Source organism: Labrus bergylta, chromosome 2 (genome assembly GCF_963930695.1).
Source record: "Labrus bergylta chromosome 2, fLabBer1.1, whole genome shotgun sequence".
Taxonomy (NCBI): domain Eukaryota; kingdom Metazoa; phylum Chordata; class Actinopteri; order Labriformes; family Labridae; genus Labrus; species Labrus bergylta.
This window is the reverse complement of record NC_089196.1, coordinates 6,639,547-6,660,738: the sequence shown is the minus strand read 5'-3', so window position 1 is coordinate 6,660,738 and position 21,192 is coordinate 6,639,547. Positions and strand designations below refer to the sequence as shown.

Below are 21,192 nucleotides of genomic sequence, written 5' to 3'. Positions count from 1 at the left end.
ACACTGGCCCAAATATGGATCTGGAGTAGATGAATGATATGACAGAAAACCCTCTATGTGTGACTGAAAACATGTTTGAAATCATGCAAGAATCAGAAATGATACCCTGATTATTAGGAATAAACACCTTAATCAATAGAAGAAAAGGCTTCATGTATTTTCTCCTGAGATCTGATCTGTTAGCTGGTGTCAAGGAATGAGTACACAAGCTTTATTATTTCATGTCCTCTGCTGCCATCTAGTGGTCCAGGCTTGGAACTACATGCACTGAAATATTCACCTGACATGGGCGTGTATGGGAGGTGCAAGGATTGGGCCCTTTAAAGACATCTCACATTTGGCCCCTCCAACACATGCTCAGTCAATCCTTTGATATTTCTACAAACAAACCTTCTCATCACAAATGAACTAATGAAAGCTTAATAAAAAAGCTAAAGCAAATAATGATATATAAAGCTTTTTGATTGTTTCCAATTTTATTTTATTTTTCTTATAATTCTTTTTAAATTAAAAATATAAATTTGACTAAATATGCAGCAAGATAATCCTATAGCTGTAATCTAAAATTGCAAAAGGGATTTTTTTTTTCAAATTAGTTGCCTGCAAAGATCAGCTTTACTTGCTGTAGTCCTTCCTTCTGTTCATACTTGACATTTAAACTGGGATAGGCAACTTATTTGTCATATTTTTTATTTCATATACCAGCAGTGGCTATTATATCAAATGCTCAAAGAAAGAAAACAATCTGGTCTGAGGGGTTGTTGCTGGCCTGTCTGTCCAATCATTTTATTCAGACCAAATTAAATGTTTGCCTGCTTGTCGACATGTGTGCACTCTTCTCTCCAGTTCATTGTGCATGTATTGCCCCCACTTGTGAAAATTGGAATAATCTGCTGTTTTTCAGAATTAATGACTTAATCTCGTAAATTCAGAAAAACAGAAAAATATTTTAGCTTTTTTGTAAATCCAAGATAATTATTTTTATTAATTACTTCTGAAAAGCACACCACATTTTTATCTCAAGTTAATGCATTTAACTTGTGGTATAGGCCGACTCATCATTGTGTTATGTGCCCTAACGGGAAAGGGAAAAAAAGTTACAAAAAAATCAAAAGAGGAATGTTTGGCAGTCAACATGAAACTCGTAGTATAAGAAGAAAGGAGCTTTTCCTCTTCTTTTTTCTGCCTTTTTTTTATTTTTATGATTAATTGAAAGTAGTGTGGATAATTAAGTTTATTATTAATCCGATGGGGGCAGTATTGCGAACCTGTCCGTTTAAAAACCAACGAAGAAGAACACATCGGAAGTAAATAATGTGTTACCTGTCATGTCCGCTCTCACACATCATAAACAAGAAGTTATAGGCTAAATCAACATTTTTCTTCATAGTGCGGTGTTAAAAATACTTCTCATTCATCCGGTTTAAGAGAGTAAACCGACAGCTGTGAGCTTTCTGATTTGTTAGTCGGTGACTGAGAGGAGTTAGCTAAAGTTAGCAGAGGAGTTAGCACTTCATTCAAAATGAAGACAGTCCTGATGGTGGCAGAGAAACCATCGCTGGCTCAGTCGATTGCCAAAATCCTCTCTAAAGGTAAGTAATATTATAAATATGTTTAATGTAATACTGTAATTACACAGATAAGCAGGTAAGCTGAGGAGCTGAGTGATTTATTTGGGACAATAAGGAAACCTTTGGCTCCCTGCCACGCCAAACTCTGTTTAACAAATAAACCATTTAACTTTGACTTCAAATTTATAAAAAGAAAACGCTTCTCCTTTGTTCATTTTATCCGCATCTTCTTCTCTTGAGACACTACAATGTTTCGGCTACTCATGTTCAGGTACTCTTAGTTGTTATCTTAAAGCAGGACTCTTCATTGCTGTAGTCAGGTACGGGGGCCGGGAGCGCCCAAAAAGAGTGAACGCGACCCCGTATTTCAGCAGCTGGTTATCATAGGGCATAAACAACATAGAATATTTACTGATGAGTGAGAACAAGCATTGTAATCGTATATTATGATATCCATTTATAATAATAATAATGAAAACACAACAAAGTCATTGTTCTGGAAAGTATATGAGCTCAAAAATATCAAGAGATCATCTTTGACCTGTCGAAAGAAATTTCCAGTGGACTTTAATTGAGATGTTTTTTTTCGGTTTACATGTATAATATCTAAGACATTTAAAGGGAAAATCTACACCAAAATTAGATTGGAACACTTTGATAATGTGGTCATATTTGATTTTCAATTAAAAGAATATGTAATAAATGACAAGAGACTTTCAATGGATTCTTATTCCACATGTCATTGGCTCTGACCTTGTACACTTTTTACGGTAAACTTAAAGGTAAATTCGGCACAAATTGCGATGGACCACTTTAATATTGTAGTCATATTTAATGTTTTATTTTGAACCGTTCTTAATAGGTGACTGTTCATGTGAACACATCATTGTTCAAGCGGCTTGACCAGGGATTTCGCACACTTGTCTCATCACGTGTGCACCTGTATAGGACTCTGCTCGTCATTCAGCCTGGCTGCCAAAATCACACACTGACACAATTGTGATACCAGTTGATGTAAAATGTCTTTAATTGCTACTAGACTCTGTTAACAGGCATGGAGGGAATGGTGACACATTACATGTTGAATACTGGACTAGTGGAAAACAATAAATATGAGTGAGATTGCATTTTTTATTACATCTTGCTCTTTCTGATCAAACAATATTCTCGATGTTCACCAGTGTCCTCAGTCGTTGCAGAGCGTTAGGTCAGTCCTGTTTAGCTGTGCCTGGAGATGGCACATATACAAGCAATGGTGATGAGCTCAAACTCCAGAGAGTAGCTGGCAGTGGGGAAGCAGCTGGGGTTTTTCCTGAGGACGGGCATCCTCAGGGACACAGGGATGGACTCCACACCGAAAGTGTTGTCGAGTCCCCTGCAGGAGTGGCTGGTGTGGCAGCTGGCCTCATGTATGACCTGAGGGACTCGGTTCAGGTCTATGTTCTCCCTGGGAATAGATCAGAGACAGGCGTTTCATTCTTTAGCTGAAGAAAAGTTACATTTTCTAGGAAAGAATATGTGTCTTCTCCAGCTTGGTGAATGTGAGGATTGGGTGCTTTCCTTAGTTACTTAGTATAATAAATGAAGAGTGACTGAGTTTGGTCAAGTTTGAAAAAAGAAGCGTTTTTTGAAGCCACTTTGAGCAATCGTTGATTTAAAGGATTAAAAAGATGTTCAGTGAAATGGACTACGTTTTTATTTCCCATTTGTTGTAAATGTACAACTAATGAAGTGAATCACCTACCTAGCCCTTTAGCCCTTCATCAGGCACGCTATGCTAGGCTCAGGCCTGAAATGTCACATGTGGAGATAAACTTCATTAAATGCAATTTCTGGTGTGCTGTTTTTGTTTTTTTGTGTCCAGCACCCAGATCTTAACAATTTCGATTTGTGTGTTTTTAAAATATTTTGCATATACATGACATCTAACATGACTGTTTTGTTCATTTTATTTAGCTTCCTATCCTCAGTCAGGCTTTCTTTAGTAAAAATACTTTTGTCCCCTTACATCTCACGTTGGACGGCCACTTGGAGGTTATTTCAAAATAAATAAAAAATGTATAATTTTTCAACAATTTATTTAATGTTTTGGTTTATCTCATGGCAAAAGTTGTTAAGAAAAATGCCCATTGACAATTTCCAAAATGCATTTTGATGTTCACAAATGTTAGGATCAAATTGTGTCAAACCAAAAGTCCCCAAAGTCAGAAAGATTTAATTAACATTTATCTCAAAGAGTACGACAGCAACACAACATTTGAGCGTCATGAGACCTGCAGATTTTTGTAAAAGTTGTTTAAAAGATGACAAATATTTTCAGAGCTCTAAAATCTTTAACTATATTTTTTGGTGATCAAAAAGCCAAACTTTAAAATAAAAATAAATACAGAAACAGAAATCTACTTCTTTCAGCCAATATGTCCCTTCAATTTAATAAAAAAACGAAAGTAGATGATCCATCAGCCAGCTCTCTCATCTTTGATCTAACTTAATGACAGACGACGTGGTACTCACACGTAGGTCCAGGTTGCGATGCTGCGCTCGTTGATGTGGCTGGGCATGTTGACCAGCTGGCTGTAGTAGTCCTGCAGGTTGTACGTGCAGAAGGACTCGTCCACACACTGACTGCCCAGCGGCATGGACAGAGACTGGTGTAGGGCCAGCAGGACCAGTGGAAAGACACGCAGAAGCTGCACACACAGCAGAACAGAATCAGAAATGTTTTAGACTGAGGTCTCTGGAGACGTCTCTTTTCTCTTTGTCCTCTCAAAGAGCACGGTTGTCAAACTTTGTTCATGGCCCTCTGGCTTCATTGAATGAAAAAATCACAATGGTGAAGAATTGTTTCAAGACTTGCAGTTCCTGTCAATAAGTCAGGCAAGAATATCGGGCTTTAAATTTGAATGAGTTTAATAAAATAATGTTTATCTCGAAGTATCAAGCCAAAGTTTGGATCTCACATAAATATACACGTTCAGCAACAAATTTAAAAGAGCTGTACGAGCACAGCAAGCCAACCTTAAATTTCTGGTCAGATTTGTGACCCTGTTCACTTCGTTTCTGAAAGATGATTCTTGTTTAAAATCTTAAATTATCCCACTTGAGTATTTCAATTTGAGCCTTTGCATTATTACATGTGTTTACATTTAAAAATTTGTTGTTTCTTTACTCAAACAAATAAAGACTTTAGGAGAAAAAGGTCAAATTTTCTAGCAATGAAGATGTCTATGTATGTTTCCCCTGATCATCTCACATTCAGAAGCAAAGAAATAATGACTTCAGCTTCCATTAATTAATGCGTTTTTCTGGATGCGTCCTTTCAGGTTGACTTAAAAATTGTGAACTATTCCTTTAAAATCAGGAGAAATGGCCTCTAGAGGCCAGCAGAGTGTTAACTGTTTGGTAGCTGGTGCCAAACCATCATGACCATCAACATTTACGCAGGTGTCTTACCTGGAGCTGTTCCATGGCTCACGTTAATGACTGCAGAGCTTCGGTCTTTGGTCTTCGTCCTTCTGATGATCTGCATCCTGAACCTGAAACCTCCCCCTTTTATATTCGCCTGTCCTTGTGTGTGTGTGTGTGGGTGCATGTGTTGGTGTGTATCCGTGTTCCTGTTATTACCATTCAGCCTTGAGGATCATTTAATTCATAATGGACGTCAGAGCTTAGCAATGAATCTATGTCTGACTCATCAACACATGTGCGCTCGTCGCTCCCCGTTTCAAAAGTTTGACATCTGTTCTGGATGGACATGTAGCCGATATTAGCAGCCATGTTTTACAACCTCTCTTCCTGCAGGACTCAGGACTGTGGATTAACATGTTGGTTACTTTTTTTACCAAGAAACAAAGGAACTGATCAATGATTTAAGTCTCCCTCTCAGACAGGCTCTGGAGGACATGATATTATTAACTTTTACAACACCTTGAGTATCTACGAATTGACCCCAAAGACATGAACTATGACCGAAACCAGTCTGCAAAGTTGTGAAATTGACCATCTGTGGAAATGCTGCTGAAGAACTGATTAAACCAAAGCGTTCAATTCTGCATCAAATGAACATTAATGTCTTTCTTCATCTAGATATTTGTAAGTGTCTAAAAATTGTCTAATTGTAAATAAACTTTTATTTCTGTGTCATGGCAAATATTTGACCATTCCTGCATGGAATAAAAAAAACCTCACTGCATGATGAACACTGTTCAATAGAAATGTAGTTCAAAATAATTCTGTGGACTCCTCTGAGACAGGATCCAAAGAAAGTACTGGTCACACGACTGACTCAAGGCAAAATTATTTAGGCGCAAAGGAGTAACGTTGCGAATGCGATGCAGGCTTTGGGGAAGACGCAGTGGAAACGTTAGTTCTTTGCACCTGAGTCGTGTGACCAGTACTTTCTGTGGATCCTGTCTGAGAGGAGGAGTCCACTAATTATTTTGATCGTCTAAGGTCCTTCTCTGAGAGCACCAACCTCCATTTGTTGAGTTGCTGAAGCGCATCATGAGTTGCCTTCTCCTTCAATAGAACTGTAGGTTTCCAACTGCTGTTGCCAACATGTATCAACATGTGGACGACTACTTTGATGCCTTGAGTGAGAAACATTTGGCTGTCTTAGTCTTTTGTTTTTTTGGGTGTTCAGAAGCGATCATATTTGGATGCTGAAGAGGAGTGAGGAGTGAGGGGAGTGTAGAGTTACCTACAGGTGCTTTAAAAGTTAAATGTGTATTAAAGCTGAGGTACAAACATCCTGTACCTGCCTCCTGCTTTATCGACTGATCATGCCTCATCTCTTCTGCTCGGCTTTAAGGAAGCTGTACCAGTCGCAAAGGCCTCAACGGAGCATGCTCAGTGCACGAGTACACCGGCAGCTTTGAGGGCCAGCCTGTGCGCTTTAAGATGACTTCAGTGTGTGGACACGTGATGAGTCTGGATTTCATCGGTGGGTATAATCTGTTACCTATATCTGCTCTCACTTTACCGAACTTCATTAATGGAATTTTAATTTATTATCAGACAAGAAAAAACTAAGATCAGCATACGCCTGATTGTGAATTCCTCAACCCTTAAACTTTGTGTTTCTTATTTGGACGCCTGTTATGTTGTGTTTATTTTATATAAATGTTCTTTATCAGGAAAGTACAACAACTGGGACAAAGTGGACCCTGGAGAACTCTTCAGCAAAGCACCAACCGAGAAGAAGGAGGCGAACCCAAAACTCAACATGGTCAAGTTCCTCCAGGTTTGTTATCTTCAGTCTGTCCCAGTTTATTTTAGACGTACATTTCCTGCTGCATCCTGTACAATCATCTGTGTGTCGGCTGTGTGTCTCACTCCAAGTCTCTGGTCTCAGGTTGAAGGCAGAGGCTGTGACTATGTGGTTCTATGGCTGGATTGTGACAAGGAAGGAGAGAACATCTGTTTTGAGGTAATTTAGATTCCATTTACACCTGGTACTAGCATTTAATGTGTGTTTGATGTGTTACTGAACTAAAAAAAGAAAAGTATCAAATTTGTGTTTTTAAAGTATTCACGACGTGGAAAACGTGCGACAGAAAACTTTAGTTTACCCTGTGCCATCTAATCTTTAGACGGCAGAAGCCTTTGATCGGCCTGAATGGGGTTATGTATGGATCCTTTTGGACGGCTTAAAATTAGGGGGGTGGGTTCCATTTAAATTAGAGTCACGGCTGTGGCACTTTTACTTGCACTGAAGTTAGAATCTCGAGCTCACATCTTTACCTCTCCCCTTTAGTTTCCAGAACACCAGTCTTCATATTCCGTTATTTGCCGATGACATATTACTTTACTTCGATCAAACACCTACCTCCAGTCCTCACATCCTTTGAACTTTTCATAATTTTTGAACCCATTCCAGCAACAAAATAAAATCATCTTAATATCATTCCTATTCAGACCCATCCTCCTTACCAGCGCTTATTCCTTCGGTCAAATATCTGGGAGTGATCACCCCTTCTTCTCTCAAAGCTTTATCACTAAATAACTACCTGGGTAATTATAGACGTATAGCTGTTGATCTAGACAGATGGGTCCGTCGCCCCTTCTCTCTACAGGCCCTCATCTCCATGTTGAAAATGGACATCCCACCACGGGTGAACCTTCTGGGGCCCCGGACTGACTTGGGGCCCAAGCAGTTACATGCCTTGCCTCTTGAAAAGCTATGCCTTTGACCCCCACCAATTATTCTTTATTCTCACAGTGAAGTCTTTAGTGTTCATGGGCGTGTAGAGATGAGATTAAAGAACAGGGTTAATATAGTTAGTTGAAATATACTTTGACACATCCTCGTTTGATATTTCAATCTTTCTGCTGCTCACTCCCTGCCTCGCTTTCCTCCAGGTGTTGGATGCCATCGAGCCTGTGATGAACAAAGGCAGTGTGAGGGGGCAGAGTGTTTATCGAGCCAAATTCAGCTCCATCACAGACACGGACATCTGGAACGCCATGAACCGCCTGGGAGAGCCCAACCGCAATGAAGCTCTGTCAGTGGACGCTCGTCAGGAGCTGGACCTGCGAATCGGCTGTGCCTTCACACGGTAAACTGCTCTCTCCACACATGCACACGCACACACACACACACAGGGTCTGACACACAGGCATCTTATATTTAATGTGCTGCAGCTGTCAGAACAAACACTCAGGAAATGTGATTATTGATATAAATCATTGTTTGTAAATAAGAACAAATCTTTAATATTCTTATATTTTAACTAACTTCTTCATTTTTGAGCCTTTCTAAAAGGTTTGCTGATGTATATTTAGGCAGGTTTCTTTATTTTTTAGATTCCTAGATGACAAATAAACATGCACTACATCCACACTGCGTAGCTGACACATGCTGAACTCCCTGCTCTGAAACTTAGAAACTTGAGCTAACGATACATTTTACTGGAGCCTGTTTTTTGTTGTTCAAACCCCCTCAGGTTCCAGACGAAGTATTTCCAGGGCAAATACGGCAATCTGGACTCCTCGCTGATCTCATTTGGACCGTGTCAGACCCCGACTCTGGGCTTCTGTGTGGAACGTCACGACAAGATCCAGTCCTTCAAACCAGAGACCTACTGGGTCGTCCAGGTGAAGGTGAGTCGCTGTATTTTCTCCTCCTGACACAGTTTTTTTTGTCAGTCTGTTCCTTATTGGCTGACCTGTTGTGTCTTGTGCAGGTGTTCAAAGGAAAAGACACCCCGCTGACACTGGACTGGGACAGGGTGAGGGTCTTTGACAGGGATGTGGGTCAGATGTTCGTCAACATGACCAAGACATCCAAAGAAGCCAAGGTACTTTTTCTTTTTGAATTTAACAATGTACAGTTTACCCAGGTAACTTTAACAGCAGGTATGAAATCTGTGAAAGTATTTGAGGACAATAATAAAACCAGTGTTTGGGATTTTTCAAAATTCTTAACAGAACATCAGCAACTTGTAATAGTTTTACACTTTTTGCATGGTTTATATTCAACAAAAGGAAAGTTTATTTATAAAGCTTAAATCATATGTAATTAATTCAAAGTGCGTTACAAAGAAAGAGATATGAAATACAGCAGAAATATGACTTTGAAGTACTATGAGGCGACTCCTGCGAGCCCCTCAGAGACAAATAAAGTTTTTTTTAAATTGATTTGAATTGAATCTAGTTCAGGCAGTCAACTCAAGCTGCACTGATTTCTAGGGATGGGCATTGAATACTGGCGCCTTTTGGTACCGGTACGTGATTGGCCGGTACCAGGAGTACCATTAATTTCTTGGACAAACGGTGCTCTTATCGGTATTCATGCTTCGTCCCTCTTATGCAGTGCAGAGTTTTCCATAAGCGCTTCTGTCGGTCAAACAGCAGACCAGTCACTCATTTACAGCCTGCTTCTTATTACGTTGTTAAATGTAATAAAATAGTTTGCATGAACGAGTGATTAGGTCGGAGCCTAGACTCCAAACACAAACTATGTTCTGATGCAATAAACAATATATTAACAATAAATATTAACCAGAGGAACAATCATTTAAAGAGACTTCTGTCTAAATCCACGAGTTAAAAACCCAAACTGAAAATCTGAATTTTTGTTGGCTTAAAAATACCGTTACTGTAATGATTATTTAACGATCTCAGAGACCCTCAGGAGACATGGAATTGTTACTTTGTCTCCTCGTCTGTGTAATGAAACACCTTGTCACGATAAATCTCTCACATGTTTCCCAAAATGTAGAAATAGTCGTTGTCTGTCTGTTTCTGTATAGAAACGCTCTTAAAAGGCAAACCTCACATTTGACATCATTGCTCTCACTGCAGGACGTCTATGAGTTTATGTTCATTACGTTACAAACTTAAAGGAGCCGGAAAATCGTTGGTCTTTCTATCAAGCGACAATTTTAGTCAATTTTACTAAGGGCCTCAAAGAAGAAGATAAATAAACGTTCAGTTGAACTATATGGACTTGAATGGGTTGTATGGTTTTCTCCAGTTTTTCAAATCACCAAGGAAACTTTGGGGGAGACAATTTATTCGATTGCTAACTCTTTTACAGGTGGAGTCTGTGAGTAAGAAGGAGAAGGCCAAGCAGAGGCCTCAGGCTCTGAACACAGTGGAGATGTTGAGAGTGGCCAGCTCTGCTTTAGGTATGTTCACTTTAACACCAACATCACATTCACATGAGCAGCATCTCATCATTGTAAAGGAGTCATAAACACGTTTCTGTACCATCTGGCTTGTTTTTGTTGCTAATTAAAAAACCCACAGGAGGGGGTTTGTTTTTATGAATAGAGGTGCACTGACAGCTTTGTGATCGATAACTGGCCTCTCAGATAAAGAGATTATCAGCTGCAAGTTTCAGACACACACAAAAAAAACACACACACACACACACACACACACACACACACACACACACAAGCTAACCTGTGGGCAGTGTGGACGTGAGGTACGAATCTTCAGAGGGGAAAACGCTTTGACAAACTGGACAATTATTAAAGACTGCCTCTTGACAATTTCTTTGCTTGCCCCAAACCTCTACCAGTGCTTGCTTCACATCCACACTGTCTGTATGTAGGTGTGTGCTCTCGCTCTCATATTACTTTTAAAATATAATCCATGAATGTTCCTGTAATGTTCTTTGGTTATTATGGTGGAACTCTTACAAGATAAATCCTCAGGGTGTGAGCGTGTGTTTAAAAGTTTGGGTGCCGTGAGACGGATCACTTTGCAGGAAATATTACAGATGAATTCATCTTGATATTAAACAGATATAAAAAATATTAAACACTCAAAGGCAGACAGTCTAGAGAATTTATGTTTCCTTCAGAAGGAGTTTACATGAGAACGGGAGATAGTGCAGTGAGCTGATGTAGTTTTTGAAGATTTTCTCATAAACTGTTATCCTGATTAAAAATCTCCCCCAAAGAAAAGTTGCAAAAACTTGATTTTGCTGTCAATTATGGCTTCTTGAAGAAAGAAAATCTGAATTGGATAAAATTTTAATCAGCAGGTCAGACCTTGAACAAAACAGTATCAGCCAAAGAAATCAGTGCATATCTAAGATACTAAAAACCGGTGTTCACCAAGCGGTCCTCGAAAATGTACATATCTGCACATATCTGTCAGAATTTGTAGAAAATAACCGACTGTCTGACTCCTGCAGGATCAGGTAATGAGCGCTAAAAAAAACTTCTGCTTTTGGCCCTTTTCGTTCTCAGGTATGGGCCCTCAGCACACCATGCAGATTGCAGAGCGCCTGTACACGCAGGGCTACATCAGCTACCCTCGAACTGAGACCACCCACTACCCCGAGAACTTCGACCTGAAGGGGACGCTGAAGCAGCAGAGCAACAACCACATGTGGGCAGAGGAGGTGAGGGCCCAGCAATCATAAACTATTTGTTGTATTTAATCACAGAGGCAGGCAGACCGACAGCAGAATATGATGTTTCTAAGACTTGTACCTCTCCATCAGGTGAAGGCTCTGCTGTCAGCCGGGTTAAACCGACCCAGGAAAGGAAGCGATGCTGGAGACCATCCACCCATCACTCCCATGCGTTCAGCCTCAGAAGCAGAGCTCGGTGAGACATTCAGCTAATCAGACAGTGGATGAGTATGCTCATAAGAACTTTTACAATAAGAGAAAAAAGTACTCATTCACCAACTGTTCTCAGGGAGTCTTTAAGACCCTAGGGCTTTCACACTTGCAGGAAACTCCTGAAAAACTCTCCAGGAGGAGCTGTAAGTGTGAACGCAAACAGCCAAATTTTTCCCTTGGACTTCGACTGGAGTTTCTCCTGCCAGACCTCTAGTATTTTTTCCACACCAAGTCCGAATGAGCTGATGTGAGAACTCAGCAGGATGTTCTCTGGAGAATTCAGCTCAAGCCAATAGGAGGGGGGAGTGACGTTTATATTGTATACTGTGACTTCTGCACGGTGCATAGAGTGAATGCACGCCACCGCTACGATCTCCTTGCACCTAATTAAACGGCTGCATTACATTACAGCATTGATTCAGTTTAACTACAAGTAGCATTGATTTAAAGTCAAGTATTCTCATTATAGCATAGTGTAGTGGACTCTGTTGCTTTGTCCGCTTCTTCCTCGTCTTTTTTATACGTCACATGTTACCCCTGGAAAGCCCCCCATCCTGTCTGACAGGGACAGTCTCCCGCTGTGGAGTGCATATGTGACTTTTAGTTTGTCCACACTTTGAAGGTAAAAGAGACAAAGATGTTGAAAGATGGATGATTGAATATTTCCTTGCTCTTCCACAGGAAGCGATGGCTGGCGGCTGTACGAGTACATCACACGCCATTTCATCGCCACGGTCAGCCAGGACTGTAAATACCTCCAGACCACCATAGACTTCAGCATCGGCACAGAGGCCTTCTCATGTAGCGGAAAAACTCTGATATCAGCAGGTAAAGTCACGCAGGTCGCTTCTCGAGTCCTGATGTAGAGCTGCGACTGTAAACATGCAGCAAGAGCTTTTGCAGTTGGATCTTCAATGAATTTACTTTTAGTATGAGGAAGTAGTACAAGTTAAAAAAGCAGACGCTGATGTCCTTTTTTTCTAAGGCTTCAAAAAAAGTCTTTAAATCAAAGAAAGTCGTGGATAGAATCATGAAAAGCTGCTAAACCCTCTCCTATGTGTTTATATGATATTCCCAGGTTTCACAGAGTTGATGCCGTGGCAGGGCATCCCTCTGGAAGAGGCCATGCCACCGTGTGAGCGAGGAGACATTTTCACTGTGGACGAGATCAAACTGGTGGAGAAGCAGACGCACCCCCCCGACTACCTGACGGAGGCCGAGCTCATCACGCTCATGGAGAAACACGGCATCGGTACAACTCAGCACTGCCTGATATATTTGTGATTATGAATGTTTATATCTTCTAAATCAAAGTATTTAAAGACGAGGAAGCAGCCTGTGCAAAGAGTTGGCTGAAAGTCTGAGCAGTGTGGTGCTCTGAATGTCGGGATTAAAAATCTGCAGCAAGGTGTTAAAACTTCAGATACTTTTGCTACTATGTCTTTAATAAATATTACAATCTCTGTTGTTTTGAAGATGAATAGTATTTAAAAGTGCAGAAGCTTTAAAATAATAATTTTCTTTAACCTAAAACTCCCACTAGCAAGAGAGAGGGAGAGAGAGGGAGCACTGTTTGTGAGTTTCAGAATATATTTCAAACACTTTGCAGAAGAGTTTCCAGTTCCCCTCACCTCTCAGACTCTTAGAAAGAATCTCATTAACCCAAGCATCTCAAAAACACTTTGACTGAGAATAATTTTAATTTATATGCATCTTTGTTCGAATGGTCTTTTTCTCGAAGGTTTCTAAATGTTGTGCCGTTTGTTACTCAGTATTTTTAAATCTTATTTTTTCCCACCTTTCAACTGAATATTTGTGCAATTCAACAGTGCGCATGAATTTCTCTACAATTTTTGGTGATATATATTGGGTGCCTAGAACTTCTGTTTATGATACTATGTTATAAAACAAGTATTAATATTGTTAAGTAATAAGAGATTAAAAATGATGAAGCATTTTATTCTAAGCCAAGGTGTTTTTGCAAATTCCTAAACTTGATTCCAACACTTCTAACTCGGGGTTAATGAGATACATTTGATGTACCTGAGAAGTCAGAGAAATCTGAACTCTTCCGGCAGTGTTAATGAGTTTTGCTGCACAAATATTAGTGGAGGAAAAAAATAAAAGCCATAAATTACTCCAGTAGCGAGTGTCTAAACTTGGACCCTGTGGCCAGAGGAGCTAAAAAGCTTCCTGGTCTCCTTTAGTCTCAACCTCTGTGTGTCTTGTAATGCATTAATTTAATTAGGCGTCATCATTTAAACCGCTGCTGCTGAAGTTTTTTTTACACATTTGCTTCTGTCGTCCATCTTACAGGAACTGATGCCAGCATCCCCGTCCACATCAACAACGTGTGCCAGAGGAACTATGTGACTGTAGAGAACGGACGCAAGCTGAAGCCGACCAACCTGGGCATCGTCCTGGTCCATGGCTACTACAAGACGGGTAATATTTCTTTGATTTATTGTACATTCTGTAGAGCAGCGCTTCCCAAAGTGTGGAAGAGTGTTAGCAAATTTCTTCTTTCCTCAATATAAGATCATCACGTCTGTGATCGATAAACTGATGCACAACCCCCTCGCTCTTTTTCCCTTGTGTACCTGTTATTATATGTACCTTACAATAAATACTTTTGTGTTTAATAGAACCCCTCTCTCTCCCCCCCCCATTCTAAGGCAGTGGCAGTCTGAAGTTTGGGAAATGCTTCTGTAGAGCATTTCAGAAACAAATCAGATGTAATCACTCTTCTAGGACGAGACAAAACGTTCGGTTCATTAAAATACATGAGCCACATTATCATTCAAAAGAAAATGACTTTTATAAATTGCCATTATAATGTTCTGTGTGTGTCTGTGTGCTGCAGATGCAGAGCTGGTGCTGCCCACCATCCGCAGTGCTGTGGAGAAGCAGCTGAACCTGATCGCTCAGGGTAAAGCAAACTATCAGCAGGTCCTGCAGCACACTCTCGATATCTTCAAGAGGAAGTTTCACTACTTTGTCGACTCCATCCCGAGTAAGTTCATAAGTTCAGAAAGGAGGGAACATTGATGTCTGTGAAACATGAACATGTGCAAAAGACTGGTGATATTGAGCTTTTTATTCAAGGATTCAATTGGAACTAAAACACAAAAAAATTGTGCTGGGAAGATAGACTTTCATAAAACTAGACTGAAATGTTGGAAATAATTGAAATTGGTGCTAGATAGACAGAGTAATTCTAAAATTACAAGGGCTGCGTCATTCTCTTCTGCACAAAGGGTACAAATACTTACACACCCAGAATGCAATGGGCTCATTGCCTGAATGTACCGACTGTAACCGTGTTACAAAAGTTTGGGATGGAAAGAAATGCCTTTCTCTATAAGACCATTTAAAAGATTTGCATGTGAGGCATTTCTTTTTGCATAAAACATTTTCAAATCAATCTGCAATAGGAATATGAAATGTAATGCATAGCCTACACATTTTATTTTTTACTTTTGGTTGACCAGATGTGCAGCATTTAATCACACTGAGCACAAATACCAATTTAAGAACTGAATTTTTTTGGCAGAACAAATTAACAGATCACCAACTTCCTCATAAGAATGAGTATTTCTCTAAATCTAAAAAAAAAAGTAGAGCTATGAAATGAAAAATGTAATTTCATAGCTCTACATTAAGAATAGTATGTTTTTATTGCTATGGGGTTTTCATTACAAAAAAATGGCTCCAAGACACGTCTGATTATTGCATCTTTACCAATAATTGTGAGACAAGGCAGGAGCGCTGAGAGAGGAGACATATAAAATATTGAGTTTTGGAGGTGACGATGTGCATCCACTGTAAACAAGTGTTACCCTTAATAAGGATGCAGGATAATTTAGTGAAGGGGTTTTGAATGGTGGAAATGAATACAAGAGGGAATACAGGAGAGGATTAAAGATTCTAATTAAGTAATTGTACAGGGAATTAATAAAATAGGAAATAATAAAAAAAATAAAAACATTTTACAGTTTGGTTCATTCCTCTTACAGCAGCCAAATATCTCTTTGTATATTTTCACAGGTATGGACGAGTTGATGGAGGTCTCCTTTTCACCCATCGCTGCCAGTGGGAAGCCCCTGTCCCGCTGTGGAAAGTGCCGTCGCTTCATGAAGTACATCCAGGTCAGCAGAACAATAAAAACCTCTGTTAGAGTTCTAAGAAAGTATAGATAAAACCTCCTTCTATGGGTGTTGTAGAATTAAACGTAGACATCACCAGGATCATGAAGGTGCCCGCTTGTTTTGCAGCAGACAGTATGTTGCTTTCTTGATTGTATGAGGTGAAATTCAATGGCCAGTACCGCTGAAGTACCTGTGATGGCTAGTGTCTGAGGCTCTCATTGGTGGCATCCCTCAAGGTTACATTTTTGGGCCTTTTATATTCTCATTTTCCATGCCACCACTTGGCTCTGTCTTTGTGAAACATTATGTTCTATATTATTCAGAAGCCCCTTTTTATTGCCTGTTCAAGACATGAGCTTTTGTTACGCCTTGCCATTAATTTAAATACCACAAAGGCTTAACGTTTGTCGATGTTGTTTTGTTGTTGCGCTGGTTTCTACGGTGACCCTGAAGGTTGACCACAGAAATATTTAATGATTGTGAAAAATATTCTCCCACACACCAAAAACATTTCACTAAATGCAAGAATATTTCATGAAACACAAATGCGTTTAAAAGAGAAAGGTTAAAATATTGAAAGTTGTCTTTTTTGTGACGGAAGAAACGAGTGATAGACTGCAAGGCCATTATTGGTTTTAGATCCTTTCTTATTCTCTAAGCCACAACTCTATGGAGGACAATCGTCTGTTCTACCTGATGATGCTGTTTTCCAGTGGCAGTGCAACCCATAAGGCCCTACCCCTGAGATGATACAATTTTTGTGCTCTGCACTGTCCTATTATATGAAGTTGGTATGAGGAGCGCTCATGTTGATGTGTATATTGCTATGGAACTGTAATCACTCTTTGGAAGGGAAATACTTGAAAATGTCTAAAGCCATTCACAACGTCCACCGGTGTTTGTATTGGGAGGAAAGACAGTCCATTATGTGGTCATAAGAGGCTGCCACGTATGACCTCAATGGCAGACCCATCTTTATAACCTTAGTGCAAATTATGTGCAAACTGTATTTGATCAATTTCTACCAGAATCATAATGTATCCAGAGACTCTGTTTTCCATGTAACTGAGTATACATGATGCTCAATATATTAATCGTTTTAGCTAATCTGTCAGAATGACGATAACTTGTCAAGCATACAAACAATAAACATTCAGAATGAACCATCTTTGTAAAAGGATTTCTAATTTCCCAAGAAATCCCTTGCCTTTTGAAATGACTTAGTCTTTATTCTCGTAATGTTCTGACTTTAGTCTTGTAAATTTACAACTCTAATCACATAAAGTCACGGCTTGATTCTCATAAATTTCCATTTTTATTTTCATACATGCACAACTTCAAATTTACAACCTTATATTCCTAATATTATGACTTTTATCTTCAAATCTATGTTTTCTTCCTCTTATGTAGCCCTAATACGCCATTGTTAATCTGTCTGAGCAGTAGCCTGTATGGAGAATAAAACTGGTCCCAAGATTGAGCCCTGAGGAACAACACCATCTGTCAGACCCCAAAAAATCAGTTATAGAAAATGATTCTAACACGCACTTCAGAGCCTAAATGTGTGACTACAAAATCATCAGGGCCAAAATGTTGCCTCTAGCTTGGCTTGGGAATCAGCTTGTTAGCCAAAAGAGCTAAGATGTGTAGTACTAAGCACTTAGTTTAAGAAATCCAGCTGTCTTAAACAAGACAAGGATCACAAAGATTTAAAATATTCTCACTTTAAATAACAGTTGTTTCTTTCTTTATTCCAACCTCAAACACGTTTTACATTCTGTTCCTCTCTGCGTCACTTGATGTCTGACTGCTGAGCTCTGGCCTTCAAAGTTCAGCTTGAAAAAAAAAAAACCTTTTAAATGCTAAAGTCGCCATGCTTCCTGGCATTTCCATTTCCATCTGATAACAACCACTTTTAAATTCATGAATGAATCATGAGGCTGCAGATCTTTTTGTCGTTTTCATTGAATCTCAATATATGCCTGTTGGTTTGCGTCAGACTGTTGAGTGGTAACCCTCACAGGAAGTCCTCTGAACATTGGAGTTCTTCTTCATTCAGTTTGCTCCATTTGCACTTAGGCTGCATTCAAATTCAGTTTGGCCTCATCACAGTTTGCAGGAACTTTGTTCAACATTATTTGCTAATTTTAAGTTTGAACCCTTGAAAGCTAAGGGAGGTTTAGCTGCATACAGCTCACTTCCCGTGAGTGTTTCAGAGTAGTCTACCTGACGTGAACGCCTCAGCCTTCTCAATAAAAGTTATCAGAGGTGAATCAAGGCTCGCTCACTCAATGGTTTCATTTATTGATCTTCTGCTGCAGGAGTAATGAGACTGATGTAAAGGGATGTTATAGGTCAACATAAAAGTAAAGAATCAAACATCCTTGTTTGTACTTTTTCAATATCCACGTTCAAAACACATTTCTGTAAAAAGAAACCAAAGTCTGACTGTTTTGTTTTCTGGAGCTTGGAGTATTCTTGTATTCTTGTAGATCCTCTCAGAGTGAAACTATATAAAAACTTCTGTACATCTTTCAGTAAAGAAAAGTGAGCTTTTGTTTTTTTTGCAATTCAGCAAAATAGATATTCTCGCTAACAATGTCACAAAGTATGTTGTATTATTTGTCCGTTCTTAAAAAAGGACAACTGGATTAGATCAATCTGATCCAAACAGACCTTCAAAGACAACTCTATCCAAATGCTCTTAATGGGACTGCATACCACAAACTCTGTCCACAGGGGGGCGCCAAAATCAACAAAAACTAAAAGATCGTGCCAGCTAATTAAAGTTGAACATTGTGTTTTATATAAACAGCAATTTTTTTCTTGTCACAAAATCCTTTAATTTTCTCACAACTTTAATACATATCTCATCTAATAACGGGGTCTGTTATTCACTAGTTGTAACAATCCTACTCAGAAGTTTTGTGCAACCAAAACAAGAGGTTTTATTCAGATTCATATTAAGATTGTCATATTTATTTTTTCTTCTGAACATTTCTTTTTCAAAATGTTATCCTATACCTTTATTCCAGTCAGATACTTTGGAACAACTGGACCGATCCTTTGATGTTTAATGGTCCAGTCTGGATCTGATCCTGATATTTTATCCTGACATGTCCCTGCAGGCCAAGCCCAGCCGGCTCCACTGCTCGCACTGTGATGAGACCTACAGTCTTCCTCAGAACGGAGCCATCAAGCTGTACAAGGAGCTCCGCTGTCCCCTGGATGAATTTGAGCTGGTGCTGTGGACCTCAGGGCCTCGAGGGAAGAGCTACCCCCTGTGTCCTTACTGCTTCAGCAACCCGCCTTTCAGGGACATGAAGAAAGGTAAGAACTGAAAACTGTCTCTGGGTTATTCTTGTTTTTGAAAAGAGTGTCTGATAAGCTGATGGCAAACATGAAACCAACAAACCTAGCAGTAGTCATTTATCTATACACACGTTTGTTTGATAAAGGCTAACTGCTACGAAAAAATATTCCACTATGTTTGTCAGGCAACCACATTTCTGAACAATTAATCTAAAACAGCGTTCAGAGTTACGTCACAATCTGTTGTGAATAATATCTGCAGGGATGTACGCTCTGCCGTCAGATTTTAGCTTTCCCATTAGCTGTGAGACAGATCATAATACTTGCTGGGTTATGGTGAGACCATTCTTACCCCTTCTTTTCTCACCTGTTTCTCTCAGGTATGGGATGTAATGAATGCACCCATCCGTCCTGTCAGCACTCTCTGAACTCTCTGGGCATCGGTCAGTGTGTGGAGTGTGAAGGTGGCGTTCTGGTGCTGGACCCCACCTCTGGACCCAAATGGAGGATGGCCTGTAATAAATGCAACGTAGTGGTGAACTTCTTTGAACATGCACACAGAGTGCAGGTAAGAAACAAGCACGTCTTCTTTTCCTGGTGCTTTCACACTTGCACAAAGCTCCCGAATCTTTCAGGATGAACTGCATGTGTGAAGGCAACAGGGATTTTTCTGCTTTTTTGTCCTTTGCCTATCACATCCTTAATATATGAAAAACACTTGGACCAAAGCTAGTTCTTCAATCTGCTTAATCACATCTGAATAAGACAAACCAAGATTTCCTTACTCTTCGTTTTTCTTGCGTCCTCATCTCTTAGTGATTAAGCTCATCAGTCCCCTGACTGTTTTATCATGTTCACCTCTGCAACATGTTCTCTGAACTCTCTAAGCAGTCTCTCATGTTCCTCTCTCCTCCCTTTAGGTTGCACAGGAGAGCTGCGACGCCTGCGAGGCCTCTCTGGTCGCCGTGGACTTCAATAAGACTCGCACTCCTCTTCCTGCAGGAGAAACTCAACACACCGGCTGTGTTTTCTGTGATCCGATCTTCCAGGATTTGGTGGAGCTCAAACATGCCACCATGAGGCACCGGGGCGGGGGTGCGAGGAGAGGGCGGGGACGTGGCCGAGGACGCCGTGGCAATCCTAAAAAACCCAAAGACAAAATGGCCGCACTGGCAGCTTACTTCGTATAATGTTTTTTTTCTTGTTTTTTGTCCTGTTAATTTGCTAGCTCCATAGCAAGAAGGTGTACATGCCAGGGAACAGACTTCTGTTTTTACATGTGTGTTAAATGACTCTGAAGTAAAGACAAATTCAAAAAATATCTGCTGTCTGCGTCGTTGTTCACTGTTATAAAATCAAGATTTTAAACTGAATATGAGCAGATTGGATCAACAGTTCTCACAGAGACGTGCCAAACTCTTTTTACAAGTATACATCCTTATATACAGTACATGTTAAGATGAACTTGTTTCACTGGAACAAATAATATAATTGTTCTACCATGCATCTTCTACTAATTTTGAAACAAACTCTAGTTTAAGCGTTACAATTTAAAAATCTCTATATTGAGTTTTACATTTTCACTTTCCATTTTCAATTTTCAATTGTAATTATAGTGTAAGTCTTTTTTTATAAATCACAACAGGCAGAAATGCTGCATATTTGGTAGTCTATTTGACTCTAAATGAGAGTGTAAATGCTAAATTAACATTGTTCTGCATTAAAAAATGACTTGAAACATAGTGATTGAGACCATAAACGCAATAAGAAAATGATGAAAGTAGCAACAAATTCTCATAGACTTTTTTTTTTTACGATCTAACATATTTTTGCAACCATTAGAGTTGCTTGTGACGAAAACTTCCAAGAATGCATTAAGAGGTTTATCATTGTTTTGCCTCACAATAGCAAAGGTCAATTAGTCTACTTGTTCCTTGTTGCTAACATTATGTCACTTGAAATTACATTATGTAAAATGGCACATTGCCATGTCCCATTTTTGTTTCCTTTTCGTTGATTTTAACTTGGGGAATGTTAACCCCCAGTGTGGGGTAAGGTTGTCTAAAAATACACAGTA

At 39.6% G+C, this 21,192-nt stretch overlaps 1 protein-coding gene across 1 annotated transcript; it reads left to right on the top strand.

The window, feature by feature from the left end:
- Positions 1-1,297: 1,297 nt before the first annotated feature.
- Positions 1,298-20,436, top strand: top3b (DNA topoisomerase III beta). Its single transcript, XM_020641116.3, has 18 exons — positions 1,298-1,592; positions 6,382-6,513; positions 6,707-6,813; positions 6,925-6,999; positions 7,932-8,128; positions 8,516-8,672; positions 8,756-8,869; positions 10,111-10,201; positions 11,276-11,430; positions 11,533-11,638; positions 12,337-12,483; positions 12,734-12,907; positions 13,972-14,100; positions 14,519-14,668; positions 15,703-15,803; positions 18,932-19,133; positions 19,496-19,683; positions 20,036-20,436. The coding sequence occupies exons 1-18, from the start codon at positions 1,523-1,525 to the stop codon at positions 20,303-20,305; spliced, it is 2,565 nt and encodes an 854-aa protein (XP_020496772.1). The 5' UTR covers positions 1,298-1,522; the 3' UTR covers positions 20,306-20,436.
- The last annotated feature ends 756 nt before the right edge of the window (positions 20,437-21,192 follow it).

Bases quoted from the DNA above. Each gene is read 5' to 3' on its own strand.
- top3b (XM_020641116.3), top strand. From the start codon at position 1,523: ATGAAGACAGTCCTGATGGTGGCAGAGAAACCATCGCTGGCTCAGTCG. The intron at 12,908-13,971 runs GTACAACTCAGC...TCCATCTTACAG, and splicing joins CATGGAGAAACACGGCATCG to GAACTGATGCCAGCATCCCC. The intron at 19,134-19,495 runs GTAAGAACTGAA...TGTTTCTCTCAG, and splicing joins TTTCAGGGACATGAAGAAAG to GTATGGGATGTAATGAATGC.